At 42.8% G+C, this 27837-nt stretch overlaps 1 protein-coding gene across 1 annotated transcript in view; it reads right to left on the bottom strand.

Moving 5' to 3' along the window:
* Positions 1-3882: 3882 nt before the first annotated feature.
* Positions 3883-27837, bottom strand: part of GPR50 (G protein-coupled receptor 50) — a 66819-nt gene continuing 42864 nt past the window's right edge. The window contains exon 2 of the mRNA XM_054040165.1: positions 3883-6475. Within this exon, the coding sequence (XP_053896140.1) occupies positions 5607-6475 (869 nt within the window). The 3' untranslated portion in view covers positions 3883-5606. The remainder of the gene's footprint in view (positions 6476-27837) is intronic.

Here is a 27837-nt window from a genome sequence, read left to right as displayed (position 1 = left end):
TCTGAATAGTCCGTACATTTCAATTGAATGAACACGGAATCATAAAAATGCAGGACTGGAAGGGACCTCGATAGCTCATCCAGTCCACTCCCCTGAACTGAAGCAGCACTAAGTATTATCTAAACCATCTTTGACAGGAGTTTGTCTAACCTGTTCTTAAACCCCGCCCCCCATGAGGTAGATTCCACAACCTTCCTAGGTAATTTGTTCCAATGTTTATCTACCCTGACAGTTAGGAAGTTTTTCCAAATGTCTAACCTAAATCTCCCTTGCTGCAATTTAAGCCCATTATTTCTTGTCCTGTCCTCAGTGGATAATAAATTGTTTTCATCACCCCATCTTTTATGTACTTGAAGACTTATGTCCTCCCCTCAGTCTTCTCTTCTCCAGACTAAACAATCGCCCCCCCTTCCCCTCCCCAATCTTTCCTTGCAGGTCATGTTTTCTAGACCTTTAATCATTTGTGTTGCTCTCCTCTGGACTTTCTCCAATTTGTCCACATCTTTCCCCAAAGTGTGGTGCCCAGAACTGGCCACAGTACTCTAGTTGAAACCAACTGTGCTGAGTAGATTTCAGAGTAGAAGCCATGTTAGTCTGTATCCACAAAAAGAACAGGAGTACTTGTGGCACCTTAGAGACTAACAAATTTATTAGAGCATAAGCTTTCGTGGACTTCCGAAGAAGTGGGCTGTAGTCCACGAAAGCTTATGCTCTAATAAATTTGTTAGTCTCTAAGGTGCCACAAGTACTCCTGTTCTTTTTGTGCTGAGTAGAGTGGAAGAATTACTTCTTGTGTCTTGCCTGCACACCCGGCTGCTAATACATCCCAGAGTGATGCATACAGAAACCATAACATAATTGTAATCCAATAAAAGAAAGAGCATTATTTTTAGAGATTTTAACAGAAGTCAGCATGCTTACATACAGAAAGATCAGTTTACACTGATAATTTAATAATCCTGAAGTCCCTAACTATACAGGACTCCTGTGTAAGATCTTACTGGTGATTTAATAACCTAGTGTATGAATGCCTGTTTTCACATCCAGAAGTATCATGAATATTCATTTACTGCCTGGAGAACACACTGGTCTAAATCCCAACTCTGAAAATATCTTTAAGTAGCACAATTTATAGTGTGTTTTTGCTATTTTAAAAAAGGGTTCCTCTGCACCATTGCAGCCATATTGATAATGTTATAGAGCATCTCTCAGGAGAGGACAAGAAATGGGTAATAAAGAGATGTAGATGGCATCCCACAATTGGATGGCTAAGGGACAAACACACATGGCAAAGGGCCCTGGAGCCACCCCAGTCAATGGTAGTTCTGAGCAAGGGAGTTCTTTTTCCCCTCCCCCCAACCCCCACTTATGAATGAAGCATCATTGTATAATGACTCCTGTTCCCCAACATCCTCCTGTATTGAAGGTGGACTTGGACCATCACCAGGGATCTGAAGACACTCCCCAGATTTTTGAGTGCTCCAATTCCAGATTGGAATTTCACATCCAAGGCTCATGTACGTCCTGGAAGAACTCAGTTCCCACTTTTAACCAGTTGTACCTGCTCATACCAATCTGCTTTCTAGTCATAACCAAAAGCCAAGGAGTCATTTCAGATATTTATTTCAAAAAATGTATTTGCTAAAAGAGAAAAACAATAAACAATCCAATGCTATATTACAGTTTTGATAGATAAAGGGAATAAATAGTTTTCGTAATGAAGTGCAAGAGATCAGCAAAATGAAGAATGCTTAGCCAAATTGTTAAATGGAAACACTATAGATTTGTATACAAATACCTCAACTACATTCTTCTTAAATAGATGAAACAACATTCATTGACATCATCAAATGGCAAGAGATTCATCTCCCTTCACGGCAATAAATTCTCTCACTCATGGCTACTATGGCAATTTTAAAATTATGGCCCAAATTCAGTATTCAGTGACACCAGGGTTAATCCAGAGTAAATGGTTAATTACTGGTGTAAGGGAGATCCCAATATGACCTTTAAATTCCAAGGGTCAAGGCCAAATCCACAGCTGGCATAGCTCCTTTTAAGCTGTGGGATCACTTTCAAAATCCCACTTTGGATTCCAATAGGGAAACAGACTTTTCCTCAGGATCCCGAATTTAAGACCCATTTCCCTTTTTTCCTGTAAACAAATGTTAACAAATAAGCTCCTGGTACCCAGTTAGCAATCTCTTCTAGGCTGCCACAACCAGAAACTCAAACAAGGAACTCCTTCTTGGGGTACTCTTAAAAGAATTTAATACAAGAGTCAATCTATACTTCCAAGCACCCTCGGCATCATGGCACCAGGTTCTCTCCTCGGAGCTGAACTCTCCATTTTTAACCTGCTTTATGTTGCAGTCATCAACTCCAGTGCAGCTTGGCTCAAGGTCCCAACCATGACTGCTACCTCACCGTGTTCATTACCAGGCAGGCTTGATTTACAGAGACACACAAAGTGCTTCTGAAATGATTGTACTACAGCAACTTTCACATTTTGTAGGATGCACTAAGCTCCTTTAAGGGACCCAATCCCACTCTTACGGGGCAGGATCAGGCCCTGTTTTTGTAAGGTGCTGCCCAGGCAATTAAAGGACCTGCTGTTGCAGTGCAGTAGATACCTACCACGACCCCATATGGCCCTGAGTACTTGCAGCTCTCACTGACCACTCAGAGCTGAGGCTGCTCAAGGGCTGCAGCAAGAATATTGCACTGTCACATTGTCTAGTTCACGTCAGCAGCGACTGTTCTCGATGCATAGGGCATGTCACCTCTAATTCCTGCAGCACGGGCCTGAAGTGCTGTTCCACAGAGGCAGTTCGAGCTCCATAATGCAGTCCTGTTGCTACAGGACTAGATCAGATACTCCCAAGATTTGGCTGCTTGGGATGTCTTTGGTGTTACAAAGTTCTATTCTGACTTTGACTGGCTGTTACTTCTGATGGGTTTCGAACAAGACACAGTGCAAAATGCAAGCTTCAGAAAAAAGGAACACATGACCTTCACTGAACAGTCCATTAAAAAGAAAGAATCCAGGATATCAAGTCTCAGTAGTGGGGCAGGGAGAATTTGAGACATTTGGCAAATTTTAAAAGATTCAATACGATTGTCTTAGTAAACCACATATGCTCCTTTTTAAGGATATTATTTGCAAATGTGATTCTAAACAAACAATTGCAAACCAGTTGAAACTAGAATCACAGCACAGTAGAACTTGCTGTATGAGTACAACTTGAACGATATACCCTGCAGTTAAGAATTCCTTGGTGCTTTTTGCATCCAAGTTGACTCAATGTTTTTTGTTTGCACAGAACGATATCAATCCATTCGGATGGGTATTGTTTGAAACAAAAAGGACCAATTCCCACATCAGATACCCTTATTTGGCCATACTCTGCAGAACCAAAGGCCAATTTTTAAAAACATGACTCAATTTAGCTCCTATTATAAGATAATTGTGTCAAGCATTTAAAACACAATGATCATGTGAAGCGGCTGAGATGTTTGAGTCTGAAAATGTGCAGTAACAAATTGTCATAGCCCCCTGTAAATACAATTTGTATTGCAATAAGTCATGCCACGTGACAGCTTTTTACACTGTATTGCTTATTTAGGAGATGTGCCATGTACATTTTTCGGGCTTAGTCTTTCTATGGACAACTTCTCCCAGCTCCTCCCCACCACAGAATTCAGTGGGAGCAACGTTCAGCAACTCTCAGAAAGCATTCAGGGCCGGATATACAGAGGGAGTTAAGCATCTACAGACGCAGATGGGCATCTAGTGGGATTTTCAGAAGGGCGTAAGCAGGTTAAGTGCCATACTCCCATTAATATCAATGAGAATTAGGTGCTTAACCTGCTTAAGTGCTTTTGAAAATCCCACTAGACACACGTCTCCATTAGGTGCCTAAATACCTTTGAAAAATCTCAGCCTTTGTGCCTCAGAGGATCAGCCCTGTGGGCCAAATCCTGCTCCCACTGACATCAATGGCAAAAAATATAGATTTCACTAATGCAGAATTGGGTCCTTTCTTTGACAAGAGACAGGGTCACATTCTTCTGTCTTTATTTATGTGACTAGTCCCATTGGGACTAAATTCTGCCACAAAGGACAGATCCTGCCCCCATCAATATCAACAGCGTAGCTCCCATTGACTTCAACAGGAGCAGGCTCGGTGTCCCTATTACACCCATGTAAAGTCAGCCTAATTCTACTGGCTTGAACTGAAGCTCACCCTATAACTGACAGCAGAGTTTTGCCCATTGATTTAATGGGACCGCTTGAGAGCAGGAGTAGTTCACTTTTTGTTCTTCTACCAGTTTTTTAAAAGCCCTCTCAAGAAGGAACTCAATTTGGACTAAGGGTAAAAAAAAAAAAAAAAAAAAATTCACATTTACAGACAAAGCCCTCCACCAATTAAAGAAGCCTTAACTCTGCCCACTGTGCATATATTTCGCCTGTAACACGGACCTACACAATACTGTAGTGCATTGACAGCAACCACAAAGGGGCAGAGCTCAGGCTTTAACTGAGAATGTTCACACTCTTTTTCGGGGCGTGTAAATATTTTTACGTAGGATCCCCATTTACATATTGTAACTCTGTGCAAGAGTAAAAAGAAGGAAAACTCTACACTTGCCTTTTTCATTGCATTCGTGTAATGGTGCATATGCGATGAGACACGTTTGGGATGAACATTCCCTTTTCTTTCTGCCTTTGTCTGCAAGTGCAAATATTATTTTCACTGAGCTCTCCTTTCTATTTATTTCTTAAAAGTCGGCATCTGAATTAAAAGGATGGGATTCTGCTACACTTCGTTACATTCACATGACAGGATTTCTGAGAGATGTTTGGAATGAATGCAGGCCATTACTGAATATTGTTTAACATTTGAATTAGGCTCAGAACCTCTTTCTGCAATTAGATTAGGTCACTTGTTGTATTTTATTCACAGCCTGGAAAAGAAAGTGCAAGTGTACTCAACATCTGAATAGAGGCAATCAAAACCAGTGCTTTTGCCTTGCCTTGCATCTCGTACTGGCTAGTTACTAAACCCTAAAGAGACAGTGGAAGCCATCATGCCCCTATTATGTGACCACTGACTAATCCTACTAACCTAAAAAGGTACAAAGTTAGTCATGCAGTTTATAGCTCAGATCTTGTACATTTGGTTCAGCGTTACTTACATGCTAAAAGGATGGAATTAGAAAAAAAAATTCAAAAAAAGAGGGCTTTTTGCCTGGTCTTATAGTTTCAACTACAACTGCATCTACAGGTGCTTTGAATGCTTTGCTTCCAACAGATCATTAGTACCTGTGTGGCAAGTGCATCAAAGTCACCTAGGCACCTGGTGAAAAATGGCATAGGAAAAATAAAGTCAGTGGGTTCCATCCTACAAATCCTTACTCAAAGCCTTACTTCTGTGAGTAAGGGACTCAGACGCCATCTGTAGGAACAGACCCAGTTCTTGGATGAGTAAGTGCTGGCGGTATTGGGCCCAGTGATATCAGCTTTTAAATGTGCAGGTAGAAAAGCTTTTGCGTACTATAGTATATACACAACTGTGCCCCAGAATACATAGCATTGCTCTGATTCATAAGTGTATTTCAGCTTGATTGTTGTTGTTTGTTACAGCTGGGGAGGGCTTGCTTTTCAGTCCCTCCGTCACACCTTTCGACACGTCGATGAACAGCAACCTCGGAGTCCATAGAGTCAGTAGGATTCTTTTGTACTCCTTTCGGAAATTCTGATTGAGAAGCCCGTATATCATAGCATTGAGACAGCTGTTAAAATAGGCCATGAAGTAGCTTAGGACAAAGAGCCATTCTGGAATTTTTGGCACTACTTCTGAAGGATTAATAGAGACAGCAAGACCAATAAAGTTTAACGGCCCCCAACATACTGCAAAGAGGACAAAAACCACAAACATGGTCAAAAAATTCCGAACATCAGCTGCTCTTAGCTTCTGCCTGGAGTCTTGTCTTACCCGGTGCTTGACTTGAATCACCAAAATCCAAATCCGTAGGTAACAGAATGACACTATGGACAGGGGGACTATAAAATGAACAACTACCACTGTTATGGTGTACGATGTACTTACAGTCTGGGCAAAGGTGCAGGAATAAATCCGGGGATCATATCGCAGGGATCCAACAAAAAAGTTTGGCACAATTGCCACCACTGTCAGTGTCCAGGTCAGGCAAAGATAGCAGCAGGTGTTCTTCAGGTTGAAGAGTTTATCGTACCAGAGGCTGTGGCAGATGTAGCAGTATCTGTTGATTGCTATGACTGTGATGTTAAAAATGGACCCAATGACACTTAAGCCCATGAGGAACCCACTGATTTGGCAGTGAATGTTTCCCAGTGTCCATCCATTATGGAAAATGGCACTCAAGATGAGAGGATAAGGGTACACCGCTACTACTAGGTCCGCTACAGACAGACTGACCACAAAGATGTTACCTACAAAAAAGGGAGAAGAGAAATTGTGACAGGTTAGTGTAGGTTTGTATATATCTATAGCAAAACTACAAACTCCAGTTTGTTTTGTGAATGCCAGTTTGATTGTAAAATGGTTCTGGGCCTTCACCTTGGCCCTGTACCCTCCCCATCTTGAGCTGGAAACCTCAGGTGGTGTCCAGAGAAGTTTCTGCAGTCAGTGGAGGGCTAACAAAGGAAAGAGATCAAGGGTCATTAACCTGGATGTTCTCCCATTCAAATAGAAGCCCCTTAAGCACATAAACTAGCCACTTCACAAAAAAACTACTTTTCCCAGGTGGGCTTTTAACCAAGCAACAGATCACTTGATGAGAGAATTGATGCAGATAGGGGTGATCACCTGACAAAGGGGATTGCAACATTACAAAAAGGAGTCACTCCAGTATAAAGGGTGGGGAGCACACCAGGACCAGAGGCAGACAAGGAGGAATACTGGACCACTTGGAAAACACATTGGCCAAAGGGCTTGTGGATTAGTGATGAAACAGACAGAGATTTGTGGGCAGGTTTTGTTGGTTTTTGTGGCTTTGTATAGCCCTTGTGCTATCTACGAGTAAAGTGTGTGTGTGTTTACAAATTCCTAGGGAGAGTCTGTGTGTCCCTTGCTTTCACTGCCACGGAGTCCACAAAGGGAGACACTACATCAGAGGGTTCACAGTTTCAGTGGAACTCTGGGAGAGTTCGATAGCTGCTGGGGAGGCTTGGGAGAGCTGGTGTTTGTTTCACTCCCGGAGCTGGTGCTTGTACTGTGGGGTCCCCACTACCAAGAGGGGTATCAGACATGCGGTCTGCACCTGGAGGGTGCCTGCTGGCCCAGAGCCAGAAGCTAAAATCTGCCCAGCCCTAACAAACCAAGAGCACGTGGGACCCAAGGTTTGGGGCCAGTACACTAGCTTGGAGAAAGTTCACCAGGGAGAATTCTTTAGGATCGTAACAGAGACAACCGAGTTAGCATTGTCTTCAACAGAGCAGCTGTGAATAAAAAAAAAAGTAATAATCATAGATCACTAAACTCCTCCCTTTACATTCAATAGTGAGAAAGACACACTTCGGATCCTGAGACTTTTTCCATCGATATTCTCATAAGAACGTTAATATTTTGTTTGCACAGCACCTAACACAGCGGGGCCATGTCCCTCGACGGGGCCTCAGAGCTACTGTTATACAAAGAATAATGAAAACGGACAGGCCAATCTCTCAGCTACCCCAGTGTAAATTTAGAGTAACTCCACTGAAGTTAGTGGAGCTACACTGGATTTCCACTGAAAGGAGAATTGCCGTAATTACCCTCACAAAACATTGTTATTTGCCAATCATTCTGAACCCTCGGTATGATAATGGGTTCATCACAAGAGCTCACTTTTCTGAGTTACAGGGAAATCTTCAAGCTCCCTCTATTTTCCTCCCCAGAGAAAGGTTTCTAAGCTCACACAAGGGCTCTCTGATTCTAACCTCAAAGATGTAACACACAACCCTGACAGCAGAGAACTTGGGAAGATATTAAATGCTAAGGTTAATTCTGTGCCAGTCCCCATGCTCTGTCTTCTGTGAATCTCTTGCAGCTGTAATGGGAAATGTGAAAACTCACAAGAATCTGATCTTAGAAATAAAAAAAAAGTGAATGCATGTTGGTTTGTCTGCCTGTTGGTTTTAAGTGACAAGGTGAAACCTACATCTGCTTATGGATTGAATTTTCCTCTTAAGAAGGGATCTTGCTTGGTTAAGAATCTTTCCCTTTTTTATGCTGACTCTGGGGTGGAATCCCACAATTGCTTAGATACAGTATTTTCTTATGAACCTGGATTGCCATTGCAATAACCTCCACTATGGGAATCAGCGGTGTTTGAAGCCAGGACCTTCAGAACAGACCTCTACTGCTTGAGCTAGCAGCCATAGTAGGCCACCAGCTATGTGAACTAGAAACTAGAGGGGGATGTGACCTACATTCTAGAGGCCTGTTACACAGTATTACATACGGTAAGATACAAGTGAATTGAGATGAACCCTTCGTGCCATCTTCACATAGTTTGCTTGCCAGCTCAGAGTTCTTGAGGTTCAGCTGGACTATTTTACTAAAGCTTCTCTCTGCCACAGTCTGGGTTGCACCTTCCTCCTGACTGAAACGTTATCCCCTCTTTCTTCTGAAAATACTATGGTTCCAATTAATTCTTTGTCTTGCTGACATTGCTATCTATGCATTCTATGAGAGCTGGATAACCTATTCTGCAGAGCAGCCACTATAATGCAGCAGAGAGAGGAAGTGACTCTCAGCAACTAATAGCACCTGTCCAATGTGAGAAAGGTGTGCCTACTGCCTTGACAATGGAAGCATTAACCACGAAGTAAATATACTGGTTTCTGGAAAAGGTTTGAAAAGAAAAAGCAGCAGAGAAGAGGTTGGAAGGCCTGAAGATAGGAACAAGAGCTCCAAAAAAAAAAAGGAGCTGCTTTTGGAGACTAACCCCTTTGGGTTTGATATATTTTTGTCTACACATGGGATTTTTCTGGAATAGTTATTGCACTTTAAATCTGAATTACCTTTCAGGTGTAGACAATTCCTTAGACTCCAACACCAGTCGTCTTCTTCCTTTCAAAACAGAAGCACCTCCAGTGCCAGACTGGGCAGAGCGCAAAGCAGTGCTTAGTCAAGAACATGACCAGGTACAGGCTGAGTTCAGCAAGTGGACAAGAGGATGAAATGTCCCATTAGGGGAGGAGGAAGAAGTGGGATTCACACTTTATCATGTGCTACAAGTTTAGGGGGAAATTGCAAGGTGTAGAAGCAACAAAGGAAAGAAATAATTCAGTGAAGACACAAAATGAGCAGAGTCAAAAATGCCAAACTTTTTGCAAGAAACTTTTCAAAATTATTTTTGAAGTTTCCCAAGAAATACAATTTCCCACTAAAATTTGTTTTAAAAAGCCTCTGAGAAATTCTACTGTTGCTATTTAGTTTAAAAAAAAATTACAAGGAAACAAAACATTCATAATAATTGAAAAGCCATTTTTCATTTTAAAAGTTATGAGAATAGAAACAGTGAAAACGCATTAAACCAAAAATAAGTGAAAAATTACAGGGGTTCTCTTGTCCCTCCCATCCCCCCTTTTAAATTCCTCCTTAAAACCCACTTCTCCTACCAAGTCTCCCTGTATGGATCTCTCCTCGCTGACAAGGACCCTTTGTTAGTCTCTAAGGTGCCACAAGTACTCCTGTTCTTCTTTTTGTGGATCTGAACAGTTTCCCATGTGGTGTATACGTTGGACTGTAAACTCTTTGGGGCAAGCCCTCCTTTTTTGCTAAAGATGTAAAGCACTGTGTACACTTAGCATGAGGAAGAGGAGGAAAATGAAAACACAGAATAAGATCCCATCGTCGAGATCCCATCTCAGTCCACACCGCGGCTCAGGCAGCAGCACATATTGCTCATTTTTCCAAATCTGGTACATTTTGAGATGGGGAAACCTCTGCTCCCCAGCTTGTCACTCAAACTAGAGCAGTGTATTGCTACTTCGCATAACTAGCAAGAGACTGAGCTCGTGGCATCTGTGGATATTACATCTCAGATAAGCAAGTTTGCTGTATATTCCATAGGGTAGGCTGGTGTTTGATTTATTTCCCAAAATAGACTGGACTTGGCGTCTTGGACAGACTTGCAGGAAAAAGTGGGGCAGAGGGGCTGGGAAACGCCATTACTTTCCAAGTGAACATCCCTTTGGTTCAGAGCAATGAGCTATCAAAGGTTGTAGCCTCCCAACCCGGCAGATCTTTGGAATCAACAATGAGTCCTTGATGCTGGTTCTCCTGCTTTTGACAGCAGAGATATGCTCATTCAGCAGCCTGTATCACTGGTAGAGTTCTACAGAGGAGCAACCGCAGAGGTGCCCACGGGAAGAGCCATGAAGAGGAGTTGATAATGTTGTTTAATCCTAGCTACCAATCAAAATAGCTACTCATATAGCCAGACTGTGGAGTCAGCTAGGGACAGTGCACTTGAAAAAAGCTACCTCCATGCCTCTACCTCTAAAATACAGGGAAGAGCCTGTGGAACGCCAGCAGAGAGCATGCTTAACTATTATGGTCTGTACTTGCTACAGGCAGCATCTCAACCCATTGATCAGTTTCATAAATTCAAATCCCATTGTCAATGCGACTACCAGAGTCTCTCAAAAGGTTTCAAGAAAATTGAGCAAACTCTACAAAGATCTCTCTGTGTAGTGATGTGACATCCATAACACGGCTTCCAGAGATCTATGTTCAGCTACAATCATTGGCTACGGTGTTGCTGCAAATGCTATAGGCTAATCCAAAATCAAGCTGCAATTAGATGGTTGGCTTGGCTCATTTCTATTTTTAGTCCAAACAAAGTCACCAGGACTGGCCAACAGTTCGTGTCAGGATGCAAGGGCAGCTCGATCGCCCCCTCCCCCCCCCCCCCCAATCTGAAAACAAGAATCCAGACTCAAGAATGGTTGATGGTGACTTAGAGTCTGGAGCTCAGCTGACAATACGAGTAATTTTTAAAGAAAAGTTATTAAAGCCCATGTAAAGTGCTAACATCTTTGACCCATTATGCACAGGGCCTGCATCAAAATGAATGTTCCTGATAAACCTTTTCCAATGCCTGCTAACAATCACTTCTTGACTCCAAGATGCTGTGGAGTTCCTTGGGATCTAAAGTGACAATATTATTTCTCTAACCCAAAAACACCCAAACCAGGTTGTTGCCCAGAATCCTTATCTTTATGCTGTCTAATCACAGCATCTCAGTGCAATGCCAAGTGCTTCAATGCCATCTACATTCCCTCTCGCTTGGTCAGTTTTCCTAACATAACTTATGACCCCCTACTACAATATCCTTTTAAAACCATGTGCATATTTTAAGTTCATCTAAGGACATTATTTACTTCTGCTTCTGTTGAGCTTCAGTGCAGTTTTTCTGCTGATTTCACACTTCATTCAGAGCCTTCTAAAATGAAGTCACCGATCCTGGCTCTCTGATAGACTTAATTCTGTCATGCGCAGAAACGTTCATGCTCTGGCTAACTCTCCATCACATGGAAGTGGATGGTAGCCCTTCCCAGGACAGTTCTACTCAGTCTTGCTCTGCGCCACAATATTGCCTCTTCTATGCTCACCCTGCATTGAAGAATTTCTCTTATCAGTTTACCATGAAAATCAAGCTTTCGTTTTCAATTGCTTTTCTGACCTGGATGGCTGTAAATATTGCCTTCCATTGTGCACTGATGTAGTGGTGTTTTACTGAGTCTGCAGACAGATAGAAAACACAAGGCACCATGTGGAGCCACCAGAACTGTGGGGGTTCTTCTGCATTGTTCAGGAGGGTGCTGCCAGAAGGATGGCCCCAGCCAGGCCCCATCTTACCTCCTCCCCCCAGTACAGAAGTGCCTGCTTTGGCTGCCTCTGCACCTCCACACGAGGTATTGGAGTAGGTTATCAACTCGTTTCACATAGCACCCCAAATCACCACCACCAATTAGTACCTATTGCTCATTACCCAGGCAGTACATTGTACACCAGATAAATATAATAAAACTTAAGTGTGTGAAATGTACAGACATAAGAGACGTGGCCCCTGCCCTGAAGAACTTAAAATATGTACATATAACACACAAGAGGTAACTGACAAGAGGAGGGGGAAATGAAATCATAATAAAATCATGTAATTGCTGTGCATTCCAAAGCATCAGCTTCACTGCACAATGGGTATTTCACATCCTGTTTCATACCTTTAGCATCACTTAAGTATACATAGAAGTAACAGAGATATTAGAAGCCAGGGAGAGACAAGCCACACTACCAGTGATCCTGGCAAAGAATTCATGGCTGGGCTAGTACAGACAGGCTGCCACGGCAGTTGGGATAACCCTCAGTCCAGATGTCCCCTCCCTGAGATGGCATGTCAGCAGGCTTAACCGCAAACCCACCAAAAGTCAAGAGAAAGACTTCCATTGACATCAATGGGCTTTGAATGCACCATATCATTTTGCAGCCCCCTGGAGAAGTAATGGTACCAGGCTCTGAATTTTGCTCATATCTGCTCACAAAATTGGGGTGGTTGAGTAAAAGGGGAATCAAATCAGAGAGAAAATTAGATGAAAATATGAAGTTCCCGGAAAGGGGGAGGGGTGAGTTATTTGATTGTGTTATATATTGGAATATACAAGAATGTTTGTTATTCAGATACTGTTTTCTTTGTGCATCACTATGAGCACCTGGGTGAGGAGAAGGAGAGATGGCTTTATTAGAAATAAGGTTTAAAATAATAAAGATATCCCATTTGTACTGAGCTAAAACCAGCCTTTCTCCTGCTTGCTCTTGTCTCCGAAATCTCTGTTCTCGTGCCTGCCGGAAAGCCCAGTGCCAAGAGGATGGACGTCAGAATCCTGGAAACAAGGTCAGGAATTTTAAACCAAGCGCCATTTCAGAAAAACTAACCCTGGATTTAATTTTTGATGGGAAGTTGACTAGCTTAAATAGTTCTCACTGACTTTATGGAGGGTGTGAACTGGAAGTCCGTTTCCAGTAGCAAAAAGGTCTTGAAATTTACTAATTATCAAAGGCAGAGTCCTAGAAACTCCAGTAGCATTACACAGACTTTAGAATCAGACTGATATTGTAGGATGGTTTTCTTAATAAATATAAGCAAAGGTTTTAAACCTGGGGCCTACATTTATGCTTTTTATATAAAAGTGGCTTGATTTTCAGAAGTGGTAAGCACCCAGAAATTGAAGTCAGTCAGAGCTGCATGGACTGAGCACCTTCCGGGGAAGGGTAGATTGGGGGGGGGGGGAGGGAAGCAATAAAAAAAATGAGGACAATTAGGCTTAAAATATGCATTTAAAAATCTAGCTTTAGGCCACAGGCTTTGAAAGTTTTGGTCATATTTTAAGTCATTAATAGCTCTTCCATCAAGAGGAATGTACCTTGTACCTCCCAATGCACTGACAGCTTGGGGCTTTTCTACACGCAAACTGGTACCAAAACCAACTAACCAGGTTGTTATTTTGGTGTAAAGCTGCATGTGGACCCTTATTTCAAGTTAAGGGTATCTTAAGATTCTTAGGTACTCTATGGGGGTGAGATTTCTAAAGCGCACCAATGTGTTGCACATTAATTGGTCCATGCAAATCCTCTTGGTGCATTTTAACAGTGCTGTTTGAAACAGTACTATGTTAAAATGCACTAGTGCGCACCAGCAGGGTCTACCCAGACCAATTAATGTGCTACACGTTAGCACACTTGAGAAATCCCACCCCCAGAGAGTGCATTACCTCACCATATAGACAAGTCCTTATTCTGATTTAGTCTAAATAGGATTCCTAATTGCTTTGTACTCAAAGATGCGCTTAATCTGAACTAAGTGTTCACACAGATTTGCAATAAAATAACAAAAGTGTGAATTAAACTCGACGTAGTTATTTCAGTGCCTGTTTGATTATACTAAACATGTCTGGACACACAGCACCTCCTCACCCCCACTCCCTACGCATCCTTGATGATTAAATTCCCTATTTTCCAAAAGGCTTCTCACAGCTGGATTTTGTTAAGGACCCAGTCCTGCAACTCTTACTCAACCAAGTAGCCCCAGTGACGTTAAGCCTTCCACCCTAATTTCTAAAGGGGCGCTCATGATGCGAGTGTAATTTTGCGGAAGCAAAAGGTAGAAGCTCGGCTGGTGGAAATGGCCGTTGCTCCATTTGCGCCAACACCGCTACACCAGTTTACACCAGCTGAGGATCTGGGCCTTAAACTGTTGGTCACAAGAACCCTACAACACTTATGCAAGCAGCCCTACTGCGTCCAACAGGGTTGCTCACATGAATAAAAACTTCTCATGCAAGAAGAAGGGGCCTTAGCAGGATGGGGCCTCGTGTGGTCAGGCACTCACTGAAGTCAACTGGCAGGATGCTGATTTCTTCCTTACCTTATAGTAAATGCAATCAGAATCTAGCTCTATGAGGCTGCTCAGGAAAGTACAGGTGTGTAGGATGGGGCAGCCAGTCTGTACCAACTTCTAATTTATAAAGCTCCATTTAATATGAAAGGTAGCCTAGAGCTAACTATCACTCAGTTGTCAGTATAGAATCCTTTTACATTCTCCCCTCCCTGCCCAAGCACTTTAGAATCCTGCCTGCAAATAATACATTTATACCTTCCTAGCAGGAACTTCTCATAAATCACCATTACCAGCTGTTTCCCTCAAATTAGCCTCAGATGTATTTTGATCTCGTGGAAGAGAAAGCACATATATGCACATGCACAAGCAAACACAATGGGAATGGAAATGCAAGTTTTAGGATATGCGCGGTATACCAATAATACATAGCTATATATTGGTTTTGACTGTCGTCTAATATAAACAGAAGTTATTGCATCTCTTTATGCCAGAAACCCAAACAGCTATTAAAATTAGGGTTAATATGGGGATGGTATAATACAAGCCACACTTCAGTTCTTTTAAAGTTGCATGTTCTGCCCAATGCAGTTTGGATCCAGGGGCCCAATATGTGAAAGTCTTCTTTGGCAATCTGTCAGCATTCTTAAGGCTGCACCCCACTTCCATACAAATGTGCATCATTTTCATCAGAGAATAAATAACCATCAAAATACAAATGAGCACTGTATTTTCACGGTTCGCCTTGATGGATTAATAGAAAATACTTGATGTTTGAGTTCTAATTGAGGAGCTCTCTCTTTTCCTTGCAATTACAGAGGCAGTAGTCATGGGCCATGAGTCTCCATTTGGCCCTCTGGCTGCATTTTAGCAATCCCTGATTTAAATACCGGATGGGAAAAAAACCTCACACCCACCCACTTAGGAGGAACTGCCATTCTCTAAACTGGCACTGTTGGATACACCTGAACAAGTCAGATGAAAGGCAAGTAATTACCTTGTCCTTTTTTGTCCATACAAAGCTCTGCCTCCACACACAGACACCCCGCCTCCACATTCCTTCATCAAGGAAACTGAAATATTATAAAATTATGTTAGACTGAGAATAAAAAAAAAAAATACAGATGTTGCATAGATTCGAAAGGCAGAAGGGACCATTATGATCAGTCTGACCTGACAGGCCATAGAACTTCCCCACAATAATTCCTAGAGCAGATCTTTTAGAAAAACATCCAATCCTGATTTAAAATTGTAACTGATGGAGAATCCACCACGACTCTTGGTAAATTGTTCCAATGGTTAATAACTCTCACCGTTAAATTTGCGCCTTATTTCAAATCCAAATTTATCTAGCTACAACTTCCAGCCATTGGATCGTGTTATACCTTTTCCTGCTAGATTGAAGGCCCATTGTTAGATATTTGTTCCCTATGTAAGTACAGACTAATCAAGTCATCCTTTAACCTTCTCTTTGTTAAGCTACATAGACTGAGCTCCTTGGGTCTATAGATATAAGGCATGTTTTCTAATCTAATTTTTTGTGGCTCTTCTTTGAGCTCCCTCCAATTTATCAACATCTTTCTTGAATTCCGGGCACCAGAACTGGACACAGTATTCCCACAGCAGTTGCACTGGTACTAACTACAGGGGTAAAATAACCTCTCTAGTCCTTGTCCAGATTCCCATTTATGCATCACATTAGCTCTTTTGGCCAAAGCATCACACTGGGAGCTCATGTTTAGCTGATTATCCACTGCAACCCCCAAATCTTTTGCAGAGTCACTGCTTCCCAAGATAGAGTCCCCTATCCTGTAAGTATGACTTACATTCTTTGTACTTAAATGTATACGTTTAGCCATATTAAAATGCATATTATTTGCAGCTTGAAAGAAATGGTGGTATCTACCAACAATTCTATTCTTTACACACACAAACCTGGCAGCAAACCTTGAAACGTCCTTTTTATCATGGAAGTAAAAAAAGAAACACTGATAAACTACTGGCAACTTGTTAGATTGAGATCAAATTCATTTGTTTATTTCATTTTTTATCATAACCAGAACAACTAAAGATATCCCCCAGCATGCACAAAAGTCTATGCTAGTAAAAACACACCAAGACACACAATGACAAAGCTAAAGGTTTCTGGGGGCGATTGATTTGACAAATCTCCTACTACTGTCACATAATCAAAAGCATTTTAAACAATAAGCTTCCACTCTCAGATTTTACAGAAAAATAGAAACATGTTTGAAAGAAATATAAATTAGAGTTAAGGCTAAAAGACCAAACAGAAAGAGGCAACTCTAAGGCTCAGCAAACAATTTCACCGGCCATCACCGTGAAGGAGGCTTATTATAACCTAATGCAAGGTTTTTAGCCTACCAAAGCTTGTGTAAGCTGCAAAAAGGAAACAAATTAAATGTTTTCCCCAAGTAAACTATAAGGTCATAAAAGTTTTGTTCAGCACATGACAACAATCTCTTCATTAGCTTTGATATTCCCCCTCCCCCAATGTTTTTGGCTGCCATTTGATGCATATTCACTTGTATGTCACTGACCTCCATTCTACTGACATAACAGATCAGTTCTCTAAAGTAAAGGAAAATTCATACAAATAGCTTCCAGAAAGCTACATTAGCTCTCCTCTTTCACATTCTACAGACACCACAGAGCACTAATACTCTGTGGTAGTAACTGTCAGCTACGATGTGTTGGGCTAGTAAAAGTAATACTGTAGTATTATTTGGGCCTCACCCTGCAAGCCCTTACTGTAATTAGGGTTGCCAGGCAGCCGGTTTTCAACTGGAACACCTGGTCGAAAGGGATCTTGGCAGCTCCAGTCGGCATCACCGACTGGGCCGCTAAAAGTCCGATCAGCGGTGCAGCAGGGGCCCGGGGCTAAGCCAGGCTCCCTGCCTGCCCTAGTTCGCCCGACTCCCAGAAGCGGCCGCCAGGGCCTTGCGGCCCTTAGGCACATGGGCAGCCAGGGCCCCAGGGCCGACTCCGTAGGTCTCATTGGCCAGGAACCGCAACCAATGGGAGCTGCGGAGGCAGCACCTGCAGGTGCGAGGCAGCACACAGAGCCTCCCTGGCCACCCATGCACCTAGAGGTTGCACTGCAGGGACCTGGTGGCCGCTTCCCGGGAGCCACGGTAAGCGCCGCCGGAACGCCGCACCCGTGACCCCTTCCCACACCCCAACCTCCTGGCCCCACCACAGATCCTGCACCCCCAGACAGTGTCCTCACCTCCTCCCCTGCACCTTAACCTCCTACCCCAGCCCAGAGCCCTCTTCCACACCCCAAACCCCTCATCCACAGCCCCACCCCAGAGTCTGCACCCCAAGCTGGAGTCCTCATTCCCCCTTCCCCCCTGAACCCTAACCCCCTGCCCCAGCCTGGATAAAGTAAGTGAGGGTGGGGGAGAGCGAGCGACGGAGGGAGGGGGGATGGAGTGAGCGGGGCGGAGCCTCGGAGAAGGGGTGGGGCAGGGCAGGGGTGTTCAGTTTTGTGCCATTAGAAAGTGGGCAACCCTAACTGTAGTATGTAGGGCTTGCGTTATTGCCTCAGGCCTGGTCAACACTGAAAACTTCTACTGTCGTAGCTATGTTGGTCAGGGTATGGAAAAAGAAAAAAAAAAAAAAAAAAAAAACACACACACACACCCCCTCAGTGACAGAGCTATAACCACAAAACCCCCAGAAGAGTGCTTCTATGGACACAACGTCGTTCAGGGAGGTTGTGTTCCTCACTGTCAGAAAAACTCTATCAGTATACACTGCATCTACCATAGGGGGCTCTGCCACATAGCTATGTCGACATAGGCTCCACAGTGTAGCTATAGCCGCAGTGGGGTTAACGATTCATTTGAACAACGATCACATGCTTGAGTAAGGGGGTTTTAGGAACAGTCCTTCCATAAAGGGACTAGAATCAATTCCATTATCACATACAAATATAGCGTTTTAAGGACACTGTTATAACATACATGGTGCAGGTGGACGACACTGAGCAAATTAAATAGAAGCAAGTGAAAAGCCTATGTAAGGCAGGTTAATTCCATATTCCACAAACACTCATTCAGTACTCTAGCTGCCCATTTAAGAAGTCAATAAAAAAAAAATCAATTCTCTGAGGTTATTTCTACATCAGGATTTAGGTTAGGATAAAGTGTAGTTTCATGTAGGCAATGTAAATGACCTGTCAAATGTTCCAGAATTCTGGCTGTGCAGCGTAAAATGATACAGAGGTAATGAACGGACAGTAAAGAGGAGATCTCATAATGGTCTATGTATCTGTAGGAGGTAAGGTTAAAGGAAATGGAACTATCTGAATTCAAGGACACGGTGAAGGTCCTTCCAAATATGAAAGCTTAATGCTGATACTCCAGATTAATTCAACTTTTTCCTTGTCTGCAGTGAAGGGCCTTTGAGATATGTTGGAATAATTCAAAAGTCATTGAATGGCTGGGGTCAATAGGTGTTCTTCTATGGGTATGCTTTGAGATACCTACCGCTTCAGAGCTTTTTCCTCACTTTAATGACTATTCGTTAAAGATAGAACTATCAATGCTGCTTCCTGCACCAAATGAATGCAAGTTTGGTCCCTCTCTAACTGAGCATGCCGCTTCTGGAATGAAGTCATACTACAGTATACCATCAGAAAGCCTGCCATGCGAAGTCTGACTTTCTACCTGGGCTTTTGGGATGGCCATACATGGTGTCACTTTTTCATGGTGACCGTTGTCATCATTAACTGTTCTCTCCAATATATCAGACACTGACTGGTTGCCAGCCTGTTATTTAATACTAAATGAAATGGTAAGGATTCAATACTGAGCAACAGTCTGGGTTTCTTATTTTCATGTTAAGTCCAGAAGGGACCATTAGATCAAGTAGGTCAACCTCCTATATGAACACAGAATTTCACCCAGTTACTCCTGTATTGAGCCCAATGACTTGTGCTGGGGTAAAGCGTATCTTGCAGAAAGGCATCCAGTCTGGATCTGAAATCTCAAAAGATGAAAAATCCACCACTTTTGGTTAGAAGTTCACATTTTTATGTTCACCCATCACTAATAATTATCCTTTTTGCATTTAAGGTTTAGATTTTTTTTAATTTAAAATTTGCTAGTTTTCCTTTCAGTTGGCCAGTTTTGTTTTACCCTCCATTCTCAAACAGGACTCCGACCAGTGCATTTTCCTTTCACTTGTTTTAGAATTTCTGGGCCTTAGCATCTGCCATTCCCTGTACCAGGAAGTTCCTAATATTGCTATTTCTCTAGATTTCTAAGCTTATCCCTTGTTGCTGTGAAGTTTTTCCCTGATGCATTTATTGAAGTTGGATCTGCTAATGACTGAGGAGGAAGAAGAGGAGATTCTAATCTGGCTATAAGCATATTGTCCCGATCTGGCTGTTTTCTATATGTAAAGAAGTGTGAAGAGGCAGCTCTAGCCACATACCCTAGACACCCTGATTTAATTTCAAAATACATCAAGTACAACAATACAGTTTAAGATAAGCATTACTACTAAGCCAGTCAATTTAACTCCATTCCCCCTACATTGCCATTTTCAAATACCTATACCTGCGGGGAAAAAGATGAGCTTAGCAACATATCCTGAATCTGATGACCTTCACGGCATTTCAGAACAAGGATGGGAAAAAGCAAATTTCTAAGCCAAGAAGCCCTCACGGCAGCCCTCTAATTTATACCTCGGGAGCTCCAGCCGGAGCACCTTTGCTGATCCCAACTGCAGCAGTATGACAGAATTTGTAGTGTTTGAAAGCTGAAAAGATTCAACACAGATACCATGCCTGAGATTGCTACTATGTTCTACAGGAATTTATCATGGGAGATCTTCATAGAAGCAGGGAAGTTAACCTAGGTGCCCTGGCCAACTCAGATAGTTACGTGACCCACCTCTACTTCCCTCTGGTTTCAGCTGACTAGAGTGCGGGAAACCATTGTAGAGTGTTGCTGAGCAATTTTTAAACAGATGTCACATTCCACCCTAGACCTTTAAGGGATGGGAGAGTGAAGCGATCGTGCTTATATAGCTATAGAGAGAGACACACACAGTCAAATCCTACTTTCATATGCTCCCATGCAACTCCGGGCATACTGATTACAGTTTGGTTTGTAAAATGCTTTGAAAGCCTTCTCGATGAAAAAGTGCGTATATAATAACTTACACTGATATTTGTCAGCATTCATGGCTCCAGCCCGCTGCCACTATTTGCCACCTGTTAGTATTCTGAAGTAATGTCTGAACTCCATTTAAGAGATGTAATAGTGCTCTTCTGCTATTGCTGCTGGTTAAAGTGCGTTTCTAGTCTGAAAAGTGACCACGTGCTGGTATCCGCTTCCTACTGAACAGGACTTTTAACCAGTGTGAATTCAGAAACAGAGCTGAATTTGTAGCCAACTTTAGGGACAAAGACAATGCTTAACTGTTCCTGTTAGCTCTGCAGAGCAAACAACTAAATTTGGTGAAAAATGCTAAATCGGCAAGAAAATGTTTTGCAAATTAGTGTTGATTTCACTGTATTGTTCATTTCAAACAAAACAATTCCTCGCAAAAATTAAGTTTCATTTCAACCTTTTCTAAACATATTTTGATTTTTCAGTTTGAAAAAAAAACTTGTTTGAAAATTTCCTTTAGTTTTATTTAAAAATGGCCCAGATCAAAAACTACAAATGTGTAGATTTTGTCAAAAGGAAGTGTTTTCTTCACCCCCCAAAACAAGGGTTTTTTTCCCCAAATTGCCAGCTAACTGAAAAAAATCCATTTGCACAGCTCTACATCTCACTCCTGTTCTTTGAAAACTGCAGACTTAGTCTATTTCCACTGACACCAGCGTTAGTCCAGATGCACAGCAGCAGAACAGAACAAAATCTAGGCTTCCGGCATAAAAAAGAAGGACCGTACAATGCAGCGTTACCTTATAGACATACTTACAGCTCTAAAATACTGAAACACACCGTGGAGCGGATTCTTTTCCCACAATAACTCCAAGATCTTTGGAGAAACTGCAACTATTTATTCAAACATTATCCACTTTATCTGAACTTCTTAGTAAGCCTGACTTTCTGAGGACATGACCAAAGTTGAGTTGAAGCACATCTGATACAGTAATTAGTGAAGGTGACAACCCTAACTCTTCTCCATTTACATTTTTCCGGACTAAATACAGAGGTTCTGATAATAAGGACTGAACTCAAGATAGGTCAAGAGGAGACTGATGACCTCGTTGTTACTGCAGCAGGGAGGTAAGAAAATCATTCTATTTCTCTCTCTACACAAGAAGCCTTTGTTGTCCCTTGAGAGTTCTGTTTCTCTTCCATAACAGCAAGCTCTCAGCTCTTCTCAGTCCCAAGCTAGTTCTAGCTCTAGTAGCTACAAGGGCTCCGGCAGCCGGGCTCGGCCGGGGATTTAAAGGGCCCAGGGCTCCTGCCACTGCGGGGAGCCTTGGGTCCTTTAAATCACCACTGGAGCCCTGCCACCACTACCCCGGGATAGAGGCGGCAGAGCTCCGGTGTCGATTTAAAGGGCCTGGGGCTCCCCGCAGCAGCTGGAGCCCTGGGCCCTTTAAATCACCGCCGGAGAAGCCAGTCCAGTTTGGCACGGTGTACTGGCTCTTGCCGGTATGCCGTACCGGACCAGACCGGCTTAGTTTCACCTCTAGAATGAAGGCAAGATGCCATGGGAAGAGAGACACTGAAATGATGGGGAGAAGCCATTAGAAGTAACTAGAAAGGCATGTCAATAAAGCTGTCCAGTCTAGGGAGCCTGACGCTGTAACTGCATTGCATGTGGCACTACTCTGGCACTCAGCTCTACACGCTGAAGAAGACTATTCATTACTGGGTCAGCAACATGATCTAATGAGTAAGTCCCTGGACTGAGAGTCAAGAGATCTGGCTTCTATTCCTGGCTCAGCCACTGACCTACTGGTTGACTTTGAACAAGTCACCCTGTCTCTGTCTCTGTTCCCCGCCCAGCCTGTGTCTATTTAGATCAACTCCTTAGGACAAGGACCATCTCTTAAGAGTATGCCCAGCATCTGACACAAAAGGCTCAACTTCAGGGGTTCCCAAACTTTTTGCAGGCAAGACCCCATTTTAATGAATTATTTCCTCCCGGGACCCCAGACAGCATGGAGGATGCCTTTTCTATTAGCAGAATGGTATCCTCTGCACAGCGTGACCTTGTATATACGGTACATGTGATGTCATGCTGTATGGCAGATTCCCTTTTGTAAAGCAAAATGGCGATCTCTGTGCATCATGACCTCACATGCACCATACATGTACTGTGTGACGCCAAATGGCATCCTCTGCACACTAGGGATCACCACAACCCCATCTGCTGATGGTGCGACCCCATTTGGGGTGGCGACTCAGAGTTTGGGAACCATTGCTCTATTGCAGTGGTTTTCAACCTATTCTCATTTGTGGATCCCTAAAAAAAATTCAAATTGAGGTGCAGACCTCTTTGGAAATCTTAGACATAGTTTGCGGACCCCCCACAGGTCCATGGACCACAGATTGAAAACAACTGCTCTATTGTCATAGTAATAGAAAAAAAAACCACACACATTCCATCTCAACCAAAACCAAAAATGGACAAAATCTTGAGAGAAAGCCCATTGATGCAGACCAAAGAAATGCAAATAACTTTGGATTGGCAGCCTATATTTGGAAAGCTTACCCAGCTCTCGCTTCTGGGGTTTTTAAGGGTGGGAAAGAACTATTTTTTTAAAAAGTTTTATAATTACCACCAGGCGATGGCGCTTTCAAGTGTTTTCTCAAACTTTTTCCACTATTTCCCTTTGTACTGTCATTAAACTTCCATCATCCAGGGGGGAAAAAAAAAATCACAGGGATTTTTCTCCTCTTTTACACTTAAGCTATTTAACTTCTATACCTAAATACTTGGAAATGTAATGTGCAGCTTTAGCCATGTACCTCATTACAGACCATGGAGGCACAGAGCAAGTCTTTGAATACTAACCATTTGTTGATTTTAAGACACAAATCCAGTTGGTGGTGGGTATGGAAGACTTTGCTTCCTCCTTCAGTGCATCTCAGATAGCGCCATTTAGAGCTGAACCAGGAATAAAAGGGAATATTTCTAGATCATGAATTCTTGTTACTTACAACCCTAAATACCCTAACAACCCTTCTGTCCCACCCCCCACCCCCACAAAAAAGTTTTAAAAAGCCATATTAATCCTAAACACATTGATAGACCAACTGAGTGAGCTAGAGGTGAAGGTATGAATCCTCGTGTTATTAGTGTGTGAATTCTCCCCAGCCAGACAGAATGAGGGGAGGGATATAAGATGAAATGAGTACTGCATTTTTATATTGTAGTGATTTTTAGTGCTGTAAACTTTAGGGGACGTGCCTTCATTTCCACTTCTCTCCAACAATGAGACAAGTAATGCTTAGTAAGGTTCTGATAAAAACCTCATTCTGCAGGAATGCTGAACGGCTACCTTCTTTTCCATCCTGCATCCCTCTCCTCTACTCCCCATTTATAGAAAAGATAAACAGTCACACAAATAGTTCTGGGAAAGCCTTAAAAGTTTCTGAAAACTTTGGAATTTGTGCGACGTTTTCAAATGCCTCTGGGCCGTCCATCTCCAATCAGGTGACAGTAGTGGGGAGGGAGGAAGAGAATCGGTTTGGAATTTCTGGTGCTGACCCCTCCATTTTTTTGGGTCCAAATCATATTTTGCATCTGTAGTTATCTGCACCCACAAAAAGAGGTTTCAGTTAGGCCATGCTGAAAATTTAGCGCTTTCTGAACTAAATTTAGTTATTTTAGTTCAGCAATTTCCGGTTTTTCAAGAGATATTACTCAAGAGGCATCATAAAAATATTAGTTCCTTATTTCAGCCTCTCCCCAATTTATTACTCCCCCCCCCACCCAATTCCCTCCTCAATTCTTTCTCTCAGGTTAAGATTCACTGCAGTAGTGGTTGTTGGCTTATCAAAACTCCACATTTTAGTTTGTCAATGATTTCTGTTTCAGGGGACTAAAATAACATGAGTTTAATAATCTAATCCATTTTCTGTCGAGATGTTGTGGTGCCCAAGAAAACGGCAAAACCAAATACAAAATGCTATATAGCAACTTCACCCTGAATCCTTAAGGGCACTTTACAAAAATCACATACCATTGAAAAGAGGCAACAAAAGATGGGTTTGTTACTACAGGTTTAGAAAGAAATTGGATTTCCAGCCTCAGCAAAGATCAAATCTGCATGCTATCAATGTAGATAAAAAAAAGCTCGCACTTTGTAAAAGGCTCCGTGAGCAGCCCACAAAGTGAGCAGCTAGGATCAGAGTGACAAGACATCTAAGACACAGGCTTAGCCTGCATTAAAGAGCTTTGCAGAAATAATGTCAGAAAAAAAATCGACTTGGTGCGTTATCAGAAGCCAGTGAGAACGTTGATAAAAGCAGACTAGAGCCCAGCAAGCACACTTGGTGGGACCCTAAAGAAGGGCAATTAATCTAAGGGGTGTCGCCCTGAGCGGCAAGGCAGGCACTGCTTTCCTGCAGAACACAGACATACCAACTATTGGGCGTGTTTATTCTGCCCAAGAAACAGCCCTGACGAGATGGAGTACAGTGGGAAGGAACAGCATCTGAGTCAGATAGTGTCACCTACACAAAACTGGGTGATGTTCTCCAATGACAACAGAGTGTAACTGACCTAAGAACCTGGAAAAAAGTCACTGACTGGTGAAAAAGGTCAATTGGTTGCAGAACGGCTCTCACCCTGCCTCTGAGAGCTCCCCAGAGATAATACAATGTGAAACTCAGCAGGCATGGCTACACGATGGACGCTACAGCAGCACAGGTGCAGCACTGCCAGGTGCCCCAATGCTGTGGTAGCACCCATAGCATAGACGCTTCCTACAGCAATAGAAGGGTTTTTCCCCCATCAATGTAGGCCCCCTCCCTGAGAGGTGGTAGCTAGGTCGGTGAAAGAATCCTTCCATCGACTTAGCTGCATCTGCACCAGGAATTAGGTTGGCTTAACTACAGCCCTTGGGGGTGTGAATTTTTCACCACTGTGAGGAATGTCACTCGGTCAATTTAAATTTTAAGCATAGACCAGGGTGTAATCAGTGTGGCACTACCTTCTGTAGATGTGCACCTAGGAGAAGCATGTTTGGTTCGCTGCATTATTTACTCGCCTTTGACTCTAGCTGATGTCGAAGCCCGGGGTTCTGAGTATAACAAGAACAGGGCACATAACTTAATTGCTAATTAAGACTGCACCACAGAAGCACCTGGAGTAGGATCGTTGTCTGAATCAAGAAATTCCAAGTCCTTCCTGAATCCAGCAACAAAACATTCTTCCCAATAAGAGCAATTACTTCTTCAATGCTAGTAATAAAGTGGAAACTCATGCCAAGCGCTGCCTTTTGATACTTAAGGTCCTTATTATGCATTCGGTAACAAACTGTGATGAGGCAGATTTATACTAATGACAAAGATCAGCTGTGAAAAAAATGTTGCACTTCATTAAAGCTCCATATGACTGTGACAATTTAAACAGGCCACTAGCAACACTAGCCAAAAAACCAAGATGCTAAACCTGAGGGAACCCATTAAAATGCTGGGCCTGTTTTTCCTCCTTTCATATTTAGTTTCGAAATATCATGCAATCAAATTGTGAAAAGAATCCAATTTCTTGTAAAAACAGACAAAGCTTTTAGTGCTGCAGTCCTAAGAGTAACTCAAGAACCTTGTAAAGATTTAGATATAAAAGGTAACCAAAAATACCCCGGAGTGTTTCCTAAAACTCTACAGACGTTCATCTGGTATTAACTAGAGCACTCCAATATCAAAGTCAGAAATCTTATCCGATTGGGTTTCCCCTTCATATATTTTGGGGGGGGCGTACTATATGTTTAGAATTAGTACAGTAAGTATTGTCACTCTAATAAGACGAATATGTATTACTGGAAGGTGAATCACATTTTATCAACATTGTAATTCCTGAAAGGAAAAGAACCATGTTTTTCCATGCTGGTGAAGAATGGCCATTTCCATTTTTTTAAGGGTTTTTTTTAAGTTTAGTGTAAAGTAAGAGTATAAGTTACTGGCTATTGTGTCTTCCAGAAGTGCCCAGGATCACACAGTATGTCATTTTGAATTCTGTATCCCTTTGGAAATAATGCACCGCAAGCCACCTTCACACTCAGCTAATCGGAGGCGAGTTCCACCCTCTGCTCTGAGCACAGGGTATAAAGGCACACACTCAACCTATCTGTTGTGCATGGGAGGAAGTACAGATGTCATTAGAGCAAGAGACTGGAGAGAACAGGAGTTCTGGTTTCCAGTGAGGACTTTCACAGTGGCTTGCTACATGGCCTGGACCAAGTCACTTCCTCTCTTTACTGTTTCCCCTCTGGAAAGTGTAGATAATACTTCCCTGCAGTCACGGACGTTTGAAATCACTGGTATTAGATGAAAGGTGGCACAGAAATACAATACAGTAGGAAATAGCCATTGCAGTCCCAAACCTGCCAATACTTCTGCATGTGCTCAGCTTTAGGCACACAAGTTGTTCCAGTGTCAAGCGTTCAGTTCAGTGGAGAGTCAGTACCAATGGGGAAGAGTTACTCCCAGCCTTAGGACACCATACAATTTGAGTAAGGGGAGCAATTTAACATACATTTGCATGACCATACAGTCCTGTGCTGGGATCCTTTCTAATCCCCTGAATTAAGCAGGGTTTCGATGGAAGCCCTCCAAGGAGAGCAGAGATGTTGGTGTTGCAGGACCTACTGCTGGAGAGTCAGTAGGCAGCGCTCTTCCCTTTAAGGATCAAACCAATATCCCACCCAGGTGGGAGAGATGTAAAACTGAGCTCATGACCACTTGGGGTCATTAGCTCCCCTTAGAGTGCTGCGGAGTGTGTCTACACTGCCACCGGGAGGTATGCTGCAGCACATCTAGGTATACCTCAGCTACTTTTGATCTAACTAGCTCAGGTGCCAATAGCAATCCAATTGCAGTAGCACAGACTAGGCACCCACGTAATTTTCTCAGGGGTCCCAAACAGTCTTGTTCAGCCCATGCTGCCGCAACTTGACTGCTGTTGGTACTCCTGCTAGCAAGCTCAGGTATGGCTACACATGCTGCAATTACGCACCCTGACTGCAGTACAGACACACCTCAAGAGTAGAGTTCTTAACCTTGGCACCATGGCTAAGTCCGAACTTGCATAATTACATTCGGCATGCTTCTGTAGTTTTAATTGGATACAGAATTCTTCGCTTCCTGTCCTAAGCTCTTGTTTAGACGTATGCTGTTGAGTAGTGCCACATTTCACCCCAGAAGTGTCCGCATTCCTGCACTAGAAGAAAGGGATTCCTGT

This window comes from Malaclemys terrapin, chromosome 9 (assembly GCF_027887155.1).
Source record: "Malaclemys terrapin pileata isolate rMalTer1 chromosome 9, rMalTer1.hap1, whole genome shotgun sequence".
Classification (NCBI taxonomy): domain Eukaryota; kingdom Metazoa; phylum Chordata; order Testudines; family Emydidae; genus Malaclemys; species Malaclemys terrapin.
This window is presented reverse-complemented; position numbering and strand designations above follow the sequence as displayed.